Genomic DNA, 20,175 nt, shown 5'->3' with positions numbered 1-20,175 from the left:
TATTCTCACTTGCCAAGAAAATTATCCAGGTTATTACAGCAATTAACACCACAAATCAAAGAATTTGTTAGAGTAGATAGAGAGAAGCAATTTTCTCTGGTGGGTGAGTCAAAAACATGGGGATGAAAATTAGAGCTATACCATTCAGGGATGTTGTCAGGAGGCAATTCCTCACACAAAGAGCAGTAGAAACCTGGAACCCAAAAGCAACTGAGGCTAGGTTAATTGAAAGCTTCAAAACTGAGATTTTTGCTCGCAGGGACATTAAGGCTTAGGAACCAAGGCAAGTAGATCAAGATACAGATCAGCCATGATCTAACCGATGGCAGTTTGGCTAGAGAGGCTAAATGGCCTCCTCCTGTTCCTGTGTTATGATTCATGCTAACCCACAATGGCAATTCACAGAAGTGACAATTATATACACATTTTTTTCATTTGTTCATGGTTTAGGGGCCTCATTGCCTAGGCCAGCATTTATTGTCCATCCCTAATTGCCCTCAAGAACTGAGTGGTTTGTTAGGCCTAAGACCTAATAGTCAACCACATTGCTGTGGATCTGGAGTCACATGTAGAACAGACCAGGTAAAGACAGCAGATTTCCTTCCCTAAAGGACATTAGTGACCCAGGTGGGTTTTTACAACAATTGGCAATAGTTTCACGGTCATCAATAGGGTTTAATTCCAGATTTTTAATTGAATCCAAATTCCAGCATCTGCCATGGTTGGATTTGAACTCAGGTCCCCAGAGAATTATCTTGGGTGTCTGGATTACTACTCTGGTGACAATACTACTACGCCACCACCTCCCCAGTCTATGAGTGCATGGTCCTCACAACATAAAGCACACTGAACTGGAAAAGTTATATTGAAAACTTCATTCTGGTATGACACATTCACCATTTGATTTTTGTTGTGAGAAATTGAGAGTGGTATATTTTTCATGCTTATGAAATAATAGGACTTGGCATGATATCTTTTCTCATGACTCTGCTGCCCAAATAAATTAGAATGTACATTTCACACATTGTTTCTCAAAACTAATATTTCAATGTTGTTAAGCAAAACCTTACCAAGGTCTCGAGACTGTGTGCCTGCGAACAAAGTTCAAGAGGGCAATAGCAATTATATTGTGCTTGTCAAGTTTTGACTAGGGACTCACCATCTTGTGTGTTCTGGCTGAGAATGCTGCTGCATAGCTCCTCTTGGCTGATCCCAAGATGTTGACAAACTTCCTCCCTGCTGTAAGGTTCTGGATGCAGTATTTGCTCCACAGTTGAAATCATTGTATCCAGACTGACTCCCAATTCAGTTTGTAACTCTCCCAATTTTAAAAGTTTCTGCCAATCAAGGCCCTTTGCCTTTGCTAGTACCTAAATACCAAAAGGAATCAGATGTTTAACATTGCACACAAGATTATATAAACAGCTCTCCCAACACCACAAATAGCTTCACAAGACAATTACTTCATCTGAGCCATTTTTTAGTAAAATAGCTACAGCATCTTTGATGATATAGCAACCATATGATCTCAGGAATCAACTTGCCTGAAAACTTGCAAAGTTTTCATTTTTCTTCAGTTTGCAGCCTACTTTTGTATCGCATGTCAAGGTAGGAAAATCATGAGCTATGAACAACCTATAATCATTCCTTTGCACATATATCACATGCAAGAGAAAATAACTCAAGCCATAAATATTTCTTGGAAACAGTATTTCCCTATTTACCTTTGCAAAACCCTGAGTATCTCTTATGAGTCTCCTTCTTAACCTTTTCTGTTCTACTTAAGAGTCAGAGTTTCTTCACATGACTAAGCCTCTATTCCTTGTACTTTCTTAGTGAACTTCTTCTGCATCAACTCTCCACGGTCTTGATATCCTTTGTACAGCAAAGTGTTCAAGGCTGGTCACAACTTCCTAACTACACCTTAACTGATGATTTGTAGAGGCTTAGAATTAGTATCTTTAATTAAAAGGAGGATTTTTTTCTCCATGCTCCATTTTAAAAAAAGTTAGATGGACCAGGGAGCATCAGATGAAGTACGTGGTGCAGGTGAGGGGGACAAAATTCAGGAAGCAGCAGAGGAACAACAGGTGTTGGCCAGAGGGCCAGCTTAAGGCTATCCTCATTCACAGAGTTCCAGAGTTAGTGATATCCAAGATCTACATACACAGGGATTACATTTTCTGAGCATCATGAATTCCTAACTCATTGGAAAAGAATATGAAGCACTTTGAAAGTGTTTCTTCTAGCATGGAGGAATTCACTAGCTGCACCTGTGCAATGGTATTTGATACTTCAGCAAATTGATGTCACTCTTGAATGCATGGCACCTCCAGGACAATTTGTAATAGTCCTAAGTGCCATTGTAGTCCCCTCAGCAATGTACTAAACAATGATATAGAAACATTAAAGAGCCTCTCCATCACTACAAAAATGGCAGAAGAGGCAGAAATCGGGAAGTCCTGCCCCTGAACAAGGCATCTACCATTTTCTCGGGGGCTGGAATGAGCCTGAGTCAGGGTTTGCACGAGTATGTCACAGAGACAGCTGCCATGTAAATCAGCAGCTGCCTCCAATCATATATAATTTTGTGAAATGATGTGTGAAGTGCGACATGCATGGATATAGACCTGGCAGGAACAGGTATAAACTTTGTGGAGTCCTTTGGAGAGGTGGGGTACTCTTTTGGAGATGTAGGGTACCACTTTTGATATGGGTCCGGGACACCTTTGGGGAGGTCAGGTGCCCCTTTGGATTGTTAAATGTAGGCATGAATGTGTGTAAAAAATGCATGAACTCTAACTGTCAAGCTCAGTGGAACTGTCAAAAGTGTCAAATTGAACTATCAAAGGCAACTTTCAAGCTGTTAAGGCATTTAAAACTCGTGCCCTTTAAATCTTTGAAGAAAAGTGTCTGGAGTATTAAAATAAATAATTGCTTGCTATTTCATTCTGTCTGTTGACATAAGCCTGAGGACAGCCATTACTGGATTAGTGCTATGTGACTGATTTCACAACCTTCCATTATCAAAGTGGGGTGCCTTGCATTTCACAGTTTGACTGACATCTGCAAGTTGTTGTAGACCCTTCGAAGTAGAACTATGGATTCCAATGTTTGCTTTTGTAAGGGATTAAGCACTTGAATTTAGTGTTCATTTTTATAAGGATGTAGTTGAAGGAATTAAATGTAGTGAATCAGTTTTTATGAATGAAAATTTTGTTTTCAAACAGTGAATTCATCAATAGACATAGGTCTTTATTTCATTTAAGCCCAGCATGAGTTCTGAGGTCTGCCTATGGTAGATACAGGGTGAGCTGGCATGGTAGGTATAGGGGCAAAGTATGATGGCTGGGGGGCCATGGGCTAGCATGTGTTGGCACTAAGTTGTCACAGGAGCTATAAAGGGCCATGAGTGAGTAGAGGGGCATAGGGTGGCATGGAGGGCATGAGGTTCCATTGGGAGTGGTGGAGGACATGTGGTGTCATGAGTTAGCATGGATGGGGCTTGGGGATTCTGGGGGGAGTGAGGGATGTGAGCCATGAGATCTGCTTTTTGTTTCATTGCTTTTTTAAAAATTTTGGACACAGTGTCAGAGCACAGAGGCAGGCCTTCTGCTCAGCCTGCCTCTGCACCCAGCAGCCTCTGTACTTGTTCCAGGGGTGGTGGGCCTGATTCCCAGAGAACCCTGCCACCACAAAACGAAATGCCCAACTTCCAGGGCATTTTTCCCGCGTCAGATTTGAGGAGCCGGGAAATGTCCCGACTGTGCGCTCTTGATCCATGAGCGATAATCCAGGCCAGAGTCTCCAAACGAATTTCTCAGTCATCAACCCCCATCCCGTGGACTTGGCATACCGGCAGGTGTAGAAAATTTAGCTTCTCGTTACAAGAAATCTAAGTGCAATGACGATAAAGAAATGTTGTGCACCTGTATCACCTACGTCTTTCTAAAATAAGGTTTACCACTTTCAGAGAAGCACTCTATTCAATATGTCTTTTTGCTTGCATGATTGCTTCCTGTTGCCTCAATCCTTTTAGATAGTTACTGTGGCTTAGAGGAGAGCTCAACAAACTTAGTGCAATTCAAGTAACTGTCCTGCATGATTGCAATTGGTATTAGTGAATATGCTATTGTGTTTCACGATACATAATGCAGTAAGATTAACTCTTAAACTAAATTGCTTCAAGAATAATGGCCCAGAATTTGCAGAGCTTCTGACAGTGAACTTACCAGTGAATTCACCATCATTATTCCTCTGAACCTGACAGCAACCTCAGGATTTAGTGCCGATAAACGCAACAATCCTGAAGTTGCAGTCTGTCATCCACTGCTTTGCCACAGGTAGTGCTCTGAACCACCCCTTCCGCCTCACCACCCTGAGCCAACAATAAGTGGAATCAATTAATTTGCTGAGAGCTTTCACTTTTCCACTCCTAGTTGCTGTCAGATCCTCGTAAAAAGTTAAGTTTTCTTCAATGATGTGTAAAAAAGGACTATTGCTGAACAACTAGGCTGACCGAAAAAAAATGATTTTGGTTTGTGGAATATTGTTAAATCTCTCCATTTTGATTAATCAATACGTTTTTTAAACAAGGTCTTATACAAATATTTTTTTTTTAAATTAATATATTTCATGATTTTTCAGCTTCTTTCTTCACCCCATGTATTTGCCCCAATCTTTGTTTCATTCTTAGTAAAATTTGTAACAAGTGATTGAGTGTGCTTTACATTTCCTGGATGGCTCTTTGTGGGAATTCTTTAATGTGATTGGTTGCTCGGACAGCTTGATGACATCAATGCAGCTCAACGCTGTGAATTTCCAATAAACTACACTAACGTCAATTCCATGTTGAGAGAGTGAGATCTCTCGTGGGATCTCTCAGTGCAGCTGTCTTTGAGATGAGCTGTGCCCTTGCTTTGCTGCTGAACACAAAATCAGAGTCATAGTGCAAATCTGGGATGATTCTGCTCAAAGTGCGGTAAGCATGCGGGAAAAACCATGTTTCACCCGCTGGCCGCAATGGCAGCTTCTCGTGGCGTTTCATGCCAACCCTGCTGCATTAATTGTGCATTCCGGGGAAACATGCCGTTTCGATGACAGACAGGCTCTCATTCACACGCTTTCTCACGCCGGGCGCCACATTTAAAGTGCAACCATATGCACACCTTTCAGCGCTTCCAGCCCAGGACTGCTGCACAGAAGAAATGGCCCCCGAAAGGCAAGAAGACTGCAGCCCCCAGGTTTAATGATGCGTCCCTTGAGCACCTTTTGGACACTGTGGAGGCCCGCCGTGATGTCCTCTACCCCCGAACTGGCCGCAGGATGGGCAGCAACATCACCAATCCGGCTTGGGAGGCAGTGGCAGTGGTGGTCAGTGCCAACGCCCTGTAAAAGGGGATAGCACCCAGCGCTGCAAGAGTTTGAATGATCTCCTCTGTTCTGCCAGAGTAAGTCACTCTCAATTCACACACTCACAAACCCATCACACACCCACAGGGACCTCACTCTCTGCCAGTTCAAGGGACATCACCATTCACTCTCTCACACACACATTTCACTGTCCTCATCCTGTCCGTGGGACCACTCACAACCCACACATGCCAGGCATACTTAACATCTGGCCTGGCAGGCATCCTGCTTACATGCTTTCCATCTCTATTTAAGCAGGGCAAGCTGGCACGTAAGATGGCGAGGTCACAGACTGGTGGAGAAAAGCCTGAAATCAAGGTCCTCACGGACATTGAAAACAGAGCCATTCAGCCGGCCGGCGACAATCTGAAGCATTCCTGTGCTGACAGTGAGGTTGGCGATTTTCTATCAAGCGAGGATCCAGCAGTGCAACATCCATCAGACAACCATGCTGTGAGTGCTGTGTCCTGTTTCACAGGCCACTGCCAAGCACTAATTATCTCTCTTGCCTTTTGCAGGCACATCTGGGAAACAGCCGACAGAGTCCACGACCCAGGGCCTTTAATCAAGACCTGAAGAAACCTCTGAAGAGGAATCTGAAGGCACCTTCATTGAAGCCCCATCACAGTGCTCACCCACACCCTCCACCAGTGTAGAGACACGCACCTCAATGGGACCTTGCTTTACAGTAGACTCAGGATCACAATCTGGTGAGCACATTGCACTTTCTGATCCACAGCAGGTGGAGGCAGGGACTTCCCAGGTCTCCGGCACTCAGAGGACTGCTGGAGGCCAGAAATTTGCTGAGTCCAAGTCAGGTGACAAGCCTCTGGACTCGGTCATACCTCAGTTGCTGGAGCTGCACAGGAACATTAGGAAGGGATGCCCGCTGCGCTCCTCAGATTGCAAGTTACGATGGAGAAGTCTGTCTGTCTGAGGTGCCCATAGGGAGGAGGATCAGCAGGTGTACACCCTGGGGCCATCTACCCATCCAAATCCCCTCTTCCTGTGACCCCAGCAGCTCCAGCTCCACAGGCTAAGGAGGGTGCAACTGCCACACAGCAGGATCCCGAAAGCAGGCTGGGACCCTCCAGACCTCAGCCCTCCAGAGGGCGCCCACGAAGGGCATCACAGCCGGAGAGGTCAGTAGGCTGCCTCCACCTTCGCTGTAGGCGTCTGGGGAGCACCAAGATGTAGCTGCAGGGTTAGGAAGGTTAAGATGATATAACTCTTATGAGTTAAAACCAATTAAACTAAATTAACAAAATTGGGATAAATCAGGCACAGCCCCTAATTCAGGTCAGCTGTAAAACCAAGAACAAAGTTTAAAGGAAACTTACAACTTCAAACCAAAATGTGATCAAAGGGGTCAATAAAACACCCCAGTCCCCATGGTGCCCACCGAGCATGGAAGGCCTTGAGAGTGCCAGCAGACACCGCATGCTCCCTCTTCAAGGGCATCCGGCCGCGAACGTAGCCGCGGAAGAGGGATAAACAATCAGGCGGGACTCCCCCGTCGATTGCCCGCTGCCTGGACCTGTTAATGGCCAACTTGGCCAGGCCCAGGAGCAGGTTCACGAGGAGGTCCTCCTCCTTCCCGACCCCCTTCCGCACCGGGTGCCCATAGATCAGGAGCGTGGGGCTGAAGTGCAAACAAAACATCAATAAAAGGTTTTTCAAATAACTAAAAAGGGAGTGCTGCCTACAACACCCTATATATGCCTGGTCCACGGACTCCACAAGACCACAAAAAGGGCAGGTATCCTGGGAGGCCGTGAACCTATGCATTCTCCTATTATAGGGGACTGCTGCATGCAACACCCTCCAACCCAGGTCCCCGATAGAAAGGGGGAGGACACCTCTGTAGAGGGCCTCCCATTGGGGGCCTCCGCCGCCGGACGGCAACAAGGCACGCCAGGGCGTGTCCGGGCGGCGGACAAGGGCGAGAAAATGGAAGGTGTGCAGCAGCAGTCCGTACAAAAAGCCCCTCTTTGCCGTGCCAAAAGGCACGGAGGGCATGTCCCCGAGGCGGCTCATATTGTGGGGCACCAGCACCCGAGGGAGGGTTCGGGGCTTGGGGCCAATGTGGAATTCTGTCCAAACAGGGGAACGTTCAGACGGAAGACCACCGCGCACCTGGGCCACCTCAAGACCCAAAATAACGTCGGGTCCGAGCACGACCGTTCTCAGGTCTTAGATGGCATCGGCTGCAACCTGGACACTCACAGACGCGCGACGCGCCAACTCCTGCGGGAGCATCCGTCCCAGCCTCCGCCACCCAGCACATCCCCGATCCTGGTCACCCCTGCGGCCACAGTCCTCCTCTCCGCCAACCACTGAAAAGGACGGAGGGGCTCTGCACAGCCTGGGCAAGGGTATTAATCAGTTGTTCATATTGTTCGCTATTGTAAATAAACTCCCAAGAAAGCTCTTTCCTGGACTCGAACTCAAGTTCTGTCGAAGGGTCATGAGGACTCGAAACGTCAACTCTTTTCTTCTCCGCCGATGCTGCCAGACCTGCTGAGTTTTTCCAGGTAATTCTGTTTTTGTCCCAAGAATGTCTCCCTGCCTATGGCTCCTTGTTCTGATGAGCAGCATTCGCGTCACTCAGATCTAAAACATTGGTCCCTGCACAAGATAAAGGCAGGTGTCTCAGTCCATGGCCCCTTCCCTGTGCATTGTGCAGCTTTCAGACCAAAGTGATGGTCCAGCCTCACACTCCCTGCACCTCGATGGTGCTGGTCATTGCTGCCAGGATTTTGTGGGCAGACGTCACAGAGTCCGTCATTCTCTCAGTGTGCTCTCAGCACCTTTACAGTGAGGTTGGCTCCCATCTCATTAGCATGTCACCAGTGACACTGTGCTCCTGAGGGGTCAGGTGCTGAAGACTGACAAAAGATCAGGTGCTTTTAAAGTTCATGGCTGTGCCTCCATGATATGACCCTGATCACAGAGGGTATGTGCACTGCCTTAAGCCAGACTGGAGTCAAACGTTTGCAGATGCAATGTGAGGATCTTATGGTGTCTCCTCACTGCACAAATCTAGCAGCTATGAAGGCCTCCCGAGGGTGCCTGCCTCATCTGGCCAGTGCAAGGGCCTTATCACTGTCATCGACGTACTCCTCATTGGAGATGACCTCAGCTCCTCCATCTCGTCCTCTGCCAGTTCCTCTCCCTGTTGCACCGCCAGATTGTAAAGGGTGCAGCAGACAACAATGATGCATGATGCCCGTGGGCTATGCTGCAGAGCTCCACCAGACCGGTCCAGAATCTCATTTTTAGCATCCTAATGGTTTGCTCCACCAAGTTGCGAGTTGCAGCATGAGCCTTGTTGTACCTTCATTCTGTTGCAGTCTGAGGCCGCTGCATGGGTGTCATCAGTCACATGTTCTGCGAGTGGCCCTTGCTCCCAAGGAGCCATCCCTCCAGCCTGTGTGGACCCTGGAAGATGTCAGGAATCTGTGACCGACTGAGAATGTAGGAGTCGTGCACACTCCCTGGAAACCGTGCACAGACCCTGTAGGACGTGTTTGTGGTGGTCACACACCAACTGCACATTCAGCAAATGGAAGCCCTTGCGGTTGCTGTGGTTGACCGCTTGCTGCGACAGAGATCTGAGCGCCACGTGAGTGCAGTCACTCGCACCCTGCACCTGTGGGAAACCCAAGATCTGGACAAATCTAATCGTTCTTGCATCCTGGCTTTCCTGGTCCCAGGCGAAAGCACAAAGTTGTGTGCCCTTGCGAAGATGGCATCTGTGACTTCATGGGTGCATTTGTGGGTAGTCACCTGTGGCGTCCTGAAAGGAGCCACTGGCATAAAAATTGAGTGCCTCAGTGGATGCCTTCCATGTCCCCATGGTGCCAAATCCTGCAGCAGCTGGCAGATGTGACTGACCAGTTCCCTACACATGCAGTGTTCGGTGATATTGGTTCTTGGTCATGTGCAGGAATGAAAGGCGGCGTCTTTAGACCCAGGGCCTAGTAAGGTCTGACCAGCAACAGCTCACTGTGGCTCTTCAGCGACGAGAGCCCCAGCTACCCCAGGACTCCTGAGCGCTGCTCCTCCCTCTGCGCAGCCTGGCACCTCCGTCACTCTCATTTCCGTTGTCTTTGCTCTCAGATAGTTCACCAGTCACCATGCTCCTGATGTACTCCTCCTGCAGGATGAAAGAGAGAGACAGGTGGTTAGCTTGGGTGTACTAAAAACCTCTCTTGTTTAAGTCTGAAGGGCCCCTAACGCATCCCAGAGAGTGCTGGTCACCCGACTGGTAGCAAGTGTTTAGTGCGCTGCACGGCTGCCCGAAACCCCACACTCCTCCGCCATACTACACCTGACTGATTGGCAGCAGCTTTGTCCACTGGGCTGCAGGCTGTGCTCTCAGCTCAGGCGCAAGCATTCTCCTCACCCACACTGCAAGGCAGCACAGTTAGCTTGAAACATGGCGGAGACTGGTCTAAACCGGGATGATGACATTGTGAGGGGCTGACATTGCGAGAGGCTGTGAGTGCCTCCACCAGTGACTGCTCCGTGGCCAGCTTTAGCAAGGAGATTGTACAACGTGCCCAGTCATCCAACTGTTCTGCCGTCTAGTAAAATGGTCATTAGCTTGCAGTCTGCACCCAAGGGGTGAAAAGCTCTGGTGCACTTGGTGGCAATTTCATGTCTCTGCTTTGCTTGAGTGGGCATTTAAGCTAGAGGCCCGACTCCAACTCCATGCATGTCAATGTGGCTGTGTCTGAATTGTCTCAGAGGCAAAGGAATGGTCACTTTATACAAGGTTTCCCTAATGTGTGGATGCTTGCCTCCCCCCCAACCCACAGGTGCTTGTGCATTACCTTCAATAGCTGGACAGCCTTTGCTGTGCCCCCCCACTTCCACCCAAGTTGGCTCAACCACAGGACAGCCCTTGCCTGCCCCCTGCACCCCCCCACCACCCCCCTGCCCCCCCAAACACCTCCCAAGTCACCTCAGTTGCAGGACAGCCATTGCCGTCTGACAGCGGGAAAGGCAGCCTGCCTTTGACAGGCTAAGCAAACGATCGCAAACTGGTTCCACGACGTCGTGAAACCGATTTTTGGCCTTTTTGCCATATTGTCCACTCACATCACCGAATACCCCGACACCAGCGGGCATGGAAAATTCTACCCATTATTTCTCTATTAGCATTATTTCTCAAAACTTTTCACTGCTCTTTGTTTTCTTGTAACTTCACTATGCACATATATAAGGTGTTTTTAAATGTACTTTTTTTTTTACTTCCTTTCCTTTAGATAACCCTGCAACACTCACCACTCCCTAACCTGCTCACAGGCTCTATTGTTTTGGCTGCTAAGATTCATGAGCGCCCTGGAGCGACTTGCTCTTTAATTTTCCTTCCCTCCACATGGGGAACTACTTAATTTACAGTCACTTTCTGTCAGCACTGCCAAGATCAAAAACTCCCTTTACTGGGAATCACCGGTCTCAACCCACATCCTGCTGTGCTACTACAATGCTGTCACAGGGCACAAATTCAAGTGAGCCTCTTTGGCATTATATGTTTATGAATGTCAGGAGATCTCAGAGACCTACTAACAGCACTAAGTTCACTGGTATTTATTTAAATAGAGTGTAATATATAGATTTTTTTTTAATTTTAACAATAAAAACATTTCATTTTGTCAGTTCTTGTGGGCTCAACACGGTCAGGGTGAACAGATGAAAGGTTTATAACAGTGATTACGATCTTTAAAATAACATGACAGCAATAAAATAATTACAAGCCTCTTGGTGGTGGAAAGCTATCCAATGTTCAAAGTAGACATGCACAATGTTATGAAAACTTTACATTTGTGTAGCTTTTCCATCTATCATACATCAGATGCTGCACATACGTTCTACAAGAAATTTCTAGGGCGCACTTGAGGAAAAAAGGAATATAGAAATAAAGACAGCCATATGCAAAATGATAGGGAGGAGCCAGAATATGTATCATTTGACTAACCTTACCAATGATTAAAAGGAACGAAACCAAGCTTCTCACTTGCAACCTAAAGAGGAATGAATCTTTGACCTCGTCTCGCTCAGTGTTTAATTGTTGGCAATTCAATTTGTGGCCTTAAAAGGGCATAGCTTCAGCTTAATGGCAAAATAATAAATTGTGCTTGGCATGACATGGTGCAAAGGGCCTTAAATAAGCCACACAATGGTACATTAAGTATATGGTGAATTCCACCTGTCCATAAACCTCACTTGCTCTTTTGGTCATGCTTCTATGTCAACATTTACAATGTAATAATGGTATGGCAACATTTATTCTACAATTCAGTAGGTCAGTTGTTGCCTGTCATTATGCAGTTACAAGTCTTGGCCACGGGTGAACAGAACCTGCAGCCATCCTCCAACTCGCAATGCTTCCTGTCCTTACCTCACTGGGTCTCCACAGCCTCTTCCAGCCTTGCCTCTCTACTCTTGCATGGGTTGCTGCCCTTATGCCCATCATGCTTGGTACTCAACGTTATTTTTCCCCCTCACCACACTTTGCAGTTTTGCCACTTAGTGTACACTCACACCTAATATCTCCTTTGCTCCACCATCCCTCTCCAGTTCCTGCCCAACAGCACTTCTGCTTTTCTCTCCATCAGCACTTCTGCTTTTCTCTCCATCAGCACTTCTGCCTTTCTCTCCACAACTTTGTAATTCAGACTGTTTTTTGTGAGCTTGTCCATCATCATACACCTCTGTCCTAAATCTTTCTTACTTTATCATCCCTCCCATAATCTTTGTCTAAGCTTCTGCTTCTCTGCTTTTAGCCTAATTACTAACTTTGCTTGTTTATGCTTTGATGCTCAGCATACACATGGTTCCACAACCTCCTTGCCTTGCTATCTCTAAAGTATTTTATTGGCAGCATTGCTGCTCAGTGTGAATCCCTGCCCCATGTCACCAACCTGGACCATACGAAACAATTCACATTCTTCAGTCCAGTTTCCAACCAAGCCTCCAATCCCTTCTTCAACCAGCCTTCCAGCGCAGCACCCAGTCTAGTTTCTCACCTGGATTTGATTCGCCTTCTCTTCCATGTTTCCTAACACTAGGCTGTAACCAGCAATCATTTCAGAGCTCCCATAGCTTTAGCATTTGTGTATTGTGCTATAACCAATTTAAAAACAAATTGTTGGTTCACAAATTTAATGCTAGAAATCAGCTTCAGTCCCAATCTCATCCAACACTTTTCTTCAGCTCGGCTGCTAACTCAGCCTCATTCTCAGCCTCCACTCTCACATCTGTTGTGATCTCATCTTCATTCCTTTTTACAATCTCCCAGCACTAATATTCACCACGTTCCATCCTCAGGGAACCTCCTCATTCTTAACCATTTCCTCTTTTTCCGGGAACTCCAACCACCATTCCTTCCCACTTTCCTCTTAACATCTGATGATGTCTCTCATCCTTCAAAATGGTCTCCATAACTTGTCAAAAACACTTCCATTCTCCTTCACTGAGAATTAATACATTCATACCAGCTAGCCTGTAGATAAGCTGATTGCATAAAAACAAGGTTACATAGGCCTGCAATGCAAACATTTATAACTTGGGCAGAAAACTGTCTTAGTGATAGTTAATGGATATACAACTTTTTTGCATTGTTAAAAAAATAATTTGCATTTATACCTTAATTTGCCACATCTGAATTGCACACGTAATCACTGTTATGCTGGCCAATATCTGATCACAAATTCCCACAAACAGCAGTGAGATAAATGATCAGCTAAGCTAGTTTTTTTTTAAGTGGCAATCGTTGAAGGAACAATTTAACAATGAATTTAGTGCCACGGTGTCATTAGTGTTCACCGGAAAAATGTTGCATTTTAATGACACACCTAAAAGGAAAGGTGGATGATCTTAAAGACCTGTGATCTGATCTTGTCTTATGAGGTTTGATTATGTAACTTACATTGACATATAACTTATGCTCATCATTTTACATTTAATCTATAAACAAATATGCAACAAATAGATTCTTATGTTGCTTGTCCTACAGGTACAGTGCTGTTCTTAAATTACAAAGTTTGGAGGGATAATTGTTATGTACAATACAACTGCACTAACCATGCATCAAGCTCCTTCGTACATTTTACAACAGACATCAGAAAAAGGAAAAACGAGCTTACTTTAGTTGCAAGCCGGCACTCCACAACTCTGATATTGTAATGAGCTGTTGCAGCTTTATTCATTTCTCTGCAACTGTTTGCAATCACAAAAACAGCTCCCCTTGGAAGCTTTACGTTGGTGGCTCGGAGTGGGTTGAATTCAATCAACTTGGCCTATCAAAGATAAAATTATGCAGATGAAACTAATGCACTTTCTGACAAATAAATTTAAGGCAACCAGCATAAAAATTCAAGTTATGGCAGCTGCAGTTACTTAAAGACAAGGTCACATATGCCTCTAATGTAAATGTTTGCAACTCATTGTTGTCTGGGCAGTTAATGGTAATAATCTCTTTCAATTAAAGGTGTTTTAACCCCTATTTATTCAGTTGGCAATGTGAGTTCAAAATACATTAAATAATTTCCACTTGGCAGCTTTCAGTTAGGGCGGTAGTAAAAGGTAGTGAGGTTGTTTACATTCGAAAAAGCATTGGAAGTGATAGGGTAATTTCACAGAGATGTTTAAAATTATGAAGGGTTTGAAACAGACCACTTTCATTGATGGAGGGTCTGTATATAAAGAGAGGACATAGACACAAGATTGAACTTAAGTGATTTAAGACAGAGAGCAGAGAAACTTTTTTCTACACAGAGGATTGTGAAGTCGTGAAATGTCAGTGACCGAAACAGAGACCAAGTTAAAACTTAAGTGTAAAATTTAGACATGTGGCTGAAGTAAAAGGGAATTAAGGGATATAGAAACAGGGCAGGTATATGGGATGATGATCTTTGTTGTGCAGGATTGGCTGTGCAGGTGACCTGTTTCTGTATTGTATTTTCTATGCACTTTCACATAAATACAATTGGCCCCAGCAACCACTTGGCAGCATTTCTATTCCTGTTTGCTTCCAGTGGCCCCTCCTGAAAATTGTATGTACAAGGATGTGAAGTGAAAGCTGGATTGGGCTCAGCTGCAATGCCCTCCTCAGTCAAATAGACTCCCAGGACACATTTAGGCTCATACAAGAAGAATAAACACTTAAGTTAGGATGAAAGCATGAGTCAGCATTTTCAGTAGAGGGAGAGCACTGTGTGTCAAATTTTGAGCAAAACTGGGAAAAATACGCTTATCTTTTCCAGATGTCCCCTGTTCTTCTGAATCTGAGTAAAAACACCAGCAGATGTATTATGAGTAACCTGGCATTCATGGGTGCTACAAACAGTGGAGAATTTTCAATTGACCCAGCATTCCACTCCAGGTGATTTAAACTGTATGTTTGAAAATCACGCACTACCTGAATCTGAATTAAAGATGGGAAAGAAATACACTACCATGATTGCTATGGTTGCAGAACAGGGATGGTTTTAGCTAGTGTTGTTGCCAGGTGCTATACAATTTGCCAAGTCTTTCTTGTATAAGCGGCTAATGTGACAGTAATAGCATTCTTATTGAGAATATCCCTATTGTACATCTACTGAAGGTAACATTATATATTGCTCAGTCACTATTAATGTTAGAATTATGATTAAAAAACCACAGCCAATTTTGCAGTTATTGTGCATTCTAACATAAAGGTTGTTCAAACAGTAATGATCCTCCACTTATGATCTCTGCAAGCTACAAAAGGCAAATTAACAACTAAAAGTGGTTAAAACGCAATTTAATACAAACTTATGAAGTTCTTAAAAATACAGTTTTAAAGTTACATTTTGTTCAACAAGGAGATTGTTGGGTGGTGTGAAGCTCCTGTATATGGTCCAAAGACGACATGCAATCTGCCCTATCGTGGACTTTATCCCATTTATTGAGTCTACTAAGGGCAAGTTCTGCATAAAAACTCCCCGACCTCCAAAGGTAATCAAGCAAAACTAAAACTATCTATTCCCAACATCACCACTGTTCAACACCCTCAATAAATGTAATTCCCTGCCCGATCATAATAGCACATCTGTCCCATGGGGTATTTGGTCATTTTGGTCAATGCTTTGTAAATAGTGGAAGTGCATCCATAACATAAAAATGGCAATTGACTGTTTAATCCCCATGTGCTTGTTATTTGGAGACACATAGAATCATCACCAAATACTCTAATATTACAAATGCTTATTTACAAGTCAGTTACAAATACTGTGAGCAGCATTAGGCCTAAAATGGACTCATGCTGAAATGTAGTCATCATTGCTCCAGCCAAAGCTTTTATTACCACCTTTGTTTCATGCTGTAAAGTTAGGTGTCAACCCAACTGGTTCAACAAATATTAACTTCTGGAGCTTTAAACTTCTTCGAAAGTCTCACATTTAGAATTTTATCAAATACCTCTTGAAAATCCAATAAATGACATCCACTATATAGATCTAATTCACAAGTTCCATTACCTTCTCAAATAAATCAGGCAGAATAATAGGGAGTGACCCATTGCTTTCCATAAAGTTTTGTTCTTTAGATGAGTATCAATAGCAGGTCACATAATGCTTCCAGACATTTGCCTGCTACAATTATGGGAAGGAATTAGTCTTTAATCTGCCAGATGCATGCAGTGAAAACATTCTTCATAGTCCAGTCCCAAGATGTAATGTAAGGATTGTAAGTGTAGCTTATTTCCCCTCCCATTTCTTGAGGATTTTAGGATGCTTTGGAGATAAATCAGTCAGCTTAACAGCAAAGCACATCTAAGAGGTTGGCCTGAGGATCTCCTGAAATTGGTACTCTGGTCTCATTTCAGCCAGTAAGCCAGCGTTTGTCGCACCTCCAGAGAAACTTGCCAATTTGAAGATATCAACTTGGGCTGGCTGGTAGGTTATTCTAAGATTGAGGGGTGAGGGGGGATCTCGCACAGGCTAGCAGCCAGGTGTTGGGGGCTGAAAATACATTTTTTTCCAATAAACTTTTTTTTTGGCAGTTGCTGGGCGGGCTATATCAAACACTGTAAAATCTGAACGCAGCAGGCCTAGTGCCTGTTCCATTCAGCACTGCCCAATCTCTTGAAAGGGTCCTTAAACATATCTTCGGTCCCTCATTATCATGTGCAAGAACCCAAGATGGTTGACTGGGATGCCATACCATCTGTGGTCAGCATGACGTCAGACATATTTCAGGCCTGAGACATTGCCCTGTGAAATTGATCCATTTTAATCCTTGAACATTCAAAGCTCTTTTCACCAATTGATATTCTGTTATTTGTGGCTCAAATTTAGAAAAGCTATTTAAAAGTGCAGATGACTCTTTGATGACTTCTGTTTCACCACTTATGTGACACAGTTTAAAGTAATTGAAAAAATCTTGATACTAGTAAATTTGTTTTTAAAAATTATGCTTAATTTCCTCATTTTAATGCGAGACAAAACTAATATGAAGAACAAAATAGATATTTGACACAGAATCGTAGCCACTTCATGCAAGTGATGACATGTCCCAACACTTGGAATTTAAAAACCACGCACCGTTCCTCTTTCTGCCAGGAATGAAATAGACTGATCCATACCCCCACCTTCAGTGCCAATGTAGCGCTCACACTTTGCACAGATCTCTGCAAGCTCCACCTATAAATAAATTGTGAAGAATTATTAAACAGACATGGTCTACAAATCATCTAACGGAATTGATACAATAAGAATCACTGCTATAATAAATTACCACCACCTGCAAGTTCCTCTCCAAGCCACACACCATCCTGACTTGGAACTATTCCCCCACTGTCACTGAGCCAAAAACCTAAAATTCCCTTTCAAATGGCACTCTAAGTCCACCTACACCAGATGGGCTGCAGTGGCTCCAGACAGCTCACCTCCACCTTTCTCAAGGGCAATTAGGGAAGCAAACAACTGCTGGCCTTGCCAGCGATGCTCATATTCCATGAAAGAATGAAGAAAAACTACTGATTAATGTCAGGCGTTCAAATCACGCCTAACTCGGTGATTATTTTATTTTCAGTAAACTACCCAAGTCCCGTGTCTGTTTTTTTCCACAAGTTGAATAATTTCCATAAATAATTTAAAGAAGAAATTGTAAGAGAACACAGTGATGTGTTCGGAATTAACCAAAAATTGCAACATGCACAATCTTGTATGAAGTGCGTTGGGGCAGTATCATGACCACAGCTGATGTTATTCGCTAAGCAAGCCAAATCCCAGAGGGAAGCTTGTCTTACTGATCATAACGTTTTTTTTGGATTTTGAAATTAAAAGATTTATTAACAAGAAGGAAAGAAAACTTAAACACAGGATTAAAACTACACACTTGAAAGTCTTACAAAACATTTGTCACACAACTCTCTGATCAGAATGCACAAGTAACTTACTTGGCAACAGATCCCTTATAGATTCTAACCATAAAAATCCAGTAATATTACCCAAGGCAATACTGCTGTCACTTTACTAAAAGGTACACCACACAGCTTCACACTCTCTTCCACTTTGCTGTGGAAATCCCAGGAAGGAAGATCAGAAACAGAGTGCTTTGTGAAAACAAAGACTTTCTTGGCTTGAAGCTGGATGGCTGCTTCAAATTCACAGCTTTTCTCAGCACAGAGCTGGTCTCATGACATCTCCCCACACAGCCACACAACTCTACTATCCATCCCCATTAAATATCCTTTCTTCCCTTTCATCATAGATTCCATTTTCCTAAGCACCTCTTTGAACTTAACTTTTCCATGTCTTTCATGTCTTCCGATTGACTCCATTTTCGGGTCAAATAAAATTGAATAATCTTCCCATGTTTACTTATGAAACCTTTATAGGTTGTAAAAGTCCCTTAAACTCCCTTTAAAATTTAGCAGCTGAAAAGGCAAATCCTTACCTATCATCTAATGCAAATTTTAAAACCCAACTTATTTACTTGTAATTCCAACTTCACCATAGCCTTTCATTACAAATCCATGCATCTAGCTCCGTTACCTTTGATCTCTCTATTCCCACATACAAGCTGTCTTTACTAACATTCCTCCAGTTTAATTAAGCTCTCTTACACACACACACGCACACACACACACACACACACACACACAGACTTCTTCACGGAATACTGTCATATTCCCAAAAATATTTTTAAAAACATCCATTGTCACAGGCAGTCTCAGTCCACTTCCTGATTGCTTTGGACCCATAGCTGAGTCGCTGACAGTTTGGCAATCTCAGCTGAAGGGACTGCAAAAATGTCAAAGGGCGGAATTGTCCGTACCCGTTGGCATCAGGCGTGTTCAATGGTGTCAGCAGACAATATGGCAAGAGGGCCAAAAATCAGTTTCATGACGTCGTGAAAACAGTTTGCGATCGTCCGCTCAGCACATCGATGGCATTAGCGTTTTCTGCCATCAGACATTGGGAACTTCACAGTAATACATCAGCACATCATTATAAGGCTAGCACGCCGGAGTCATCCCCCCAGTAACGTTGTGCAGCGCTCACGAGGGATGCCTGTTGGACTTCAGGCTTGGTGCGGGAAGGCAAAGGCTGCCCTGTGGTTAAGGTGACTTGGAGCTGGGGGGTGTGTGTGTGTGTGGGGGGGGGGGGGGGGGGGGGGGGGTGCCCTGCAGTTGTAGGTGGTGCACAAACACGTGATGGGGAGAGACATGGGCAAGCGATGCAGCCAAGCATTAGGGACACCATGTTTAAAATGACCATTCCTCTGCAGCTGGGACTGGTTAGGCGCAGCCACATTGATATTATTTGATTTGGGCCTCTAGCTTATCTGCCCACTCAACAAACGCAGAGGCATCACAGTGCCACCAGGTGCTCCAAAGCTTTTCACCCCTTGGGCAGAGACTGCAAACTAATGTACAATCTCCTAGCTAAAGCTGGCCATGGAGCAGTCACTGGTGGAGGTGCTCATAGCCCCTTCCAATGTCATCATCCCGGTTAGGACCAGTCTGCCCTACGGTTCAAGCTAACAGTGCAGCTTTGCAGAGCGGGTTAGGAGAATGCCTGTGCTTGAGCTGATAGCACAGCATGCAGTCCAATGGGCAAAGCTGCTGTCAGTCAGTCAGGTGGACTGGGGCTGAAGGAGATGGGGCTTTGGGCAGCCATGCAGCGCACTAATCTCTGACCATCTAAGTGGTGGCCAGCATTCTCTGGGGTGCGCTAATCAGCCATCAGACTTAACCAAGGCAGGTCCTTAGTACACCCATGCTAACCCACACATCTCCCTCCTACATCCTGCAGGAGTACATCAGGACCATGGAGCCTGGTGAACAAGCGAGAGCGAAGATGATGGAGAAGAGATCGACTGAGGCGTCTGGCTGCCCAGGAGCAGCAGCACTCCCTGGAAGTAGGGGTGGCTGGGGTTTCCGCACATGCCGCCAAAGAGTCACAGCAAGCTTTTTTTTTATTCATTCATAGGACATGGGCTTCGCTGGCTGGGCCAGCATTTATTGCCCATCCCTAGTTGCCCTTGAGAAGGTGGTGATGAGCTGCCTTCTTGAACAGCTGCAGTCCATGTGGTGTAGGTACACCCACGGCGCTGTCAGGAAGGGAGCTCCAGGATTTTGACCCACAGACAAGGAAGGAATGGCGATATATTTCCAAGTCAGGATGGTGAGTGACTTGCAGGGGAGCTTCCAGGTGGTGGTTTTCCCATCTATCTGCTGCCTTTGTCCTTCTGGATGGTAGTGGTCGGGGGTTTGAAAGGTAC

At 44.8% G+C, this 20,175-nt stretch overlaps 1 protein-coding gene across 9 annotated transcripts in view; it reads right to left on the bottom strand.

The window, feature by feature from the left end:
* galk2 (galactokinase 2) overlaps positions 1-20,175 on the bottom strand; it is a 168,205-nt gene that overhangs the window by 44,971 nt on the left and 103,059 nt on the right. For 8 of the 9 annotated variants that reach the window (XM_041175299.1, XM_041175293.1, XM_041175294.1 and 5 more), the window contains 3 exons: positions 16,989-17,087; positions 13,569-13,721; positions 1,160-1,370 (listed from right to left, as the gene is read on the bottom strand). In XM_041175299.1, the coding sequence (XP_041031233.1) occupies positions 1,160-1,370; positions 13,569-13,721; positions 16,989-17,087 (463 nt within the window). The remainder of the gene's footprint in view (positions 1-1,159; positions 1,371-13,568; positions 13,722-16,988; positions 17,088-20,175) is intronic. The other variant, XM_041175295.1, reaches the window with a different exon arrangement.

The sequence above is a fragment of the Carcharodon carcharias genome, chromosome 26 (genome assembly GCF_017639515.1).
Source record: "Carcharodon carcharias isolate sCarCar2 chromosome 26, sCarCar2.pri, whole genome shotgun sequence".
In the NCBI taxonomy this organism is placed as follows: Eukaryota; Metazoa; Chordata; class Chondrichthyes; order Lamniformes; family Lamnidae; genus Carcharodon; species Carcharodon carcharias.
Note: the sequence above shows the minus strand (reverse complement) of the source record. Positions and strands in the feature narration are given on the sequence as shown.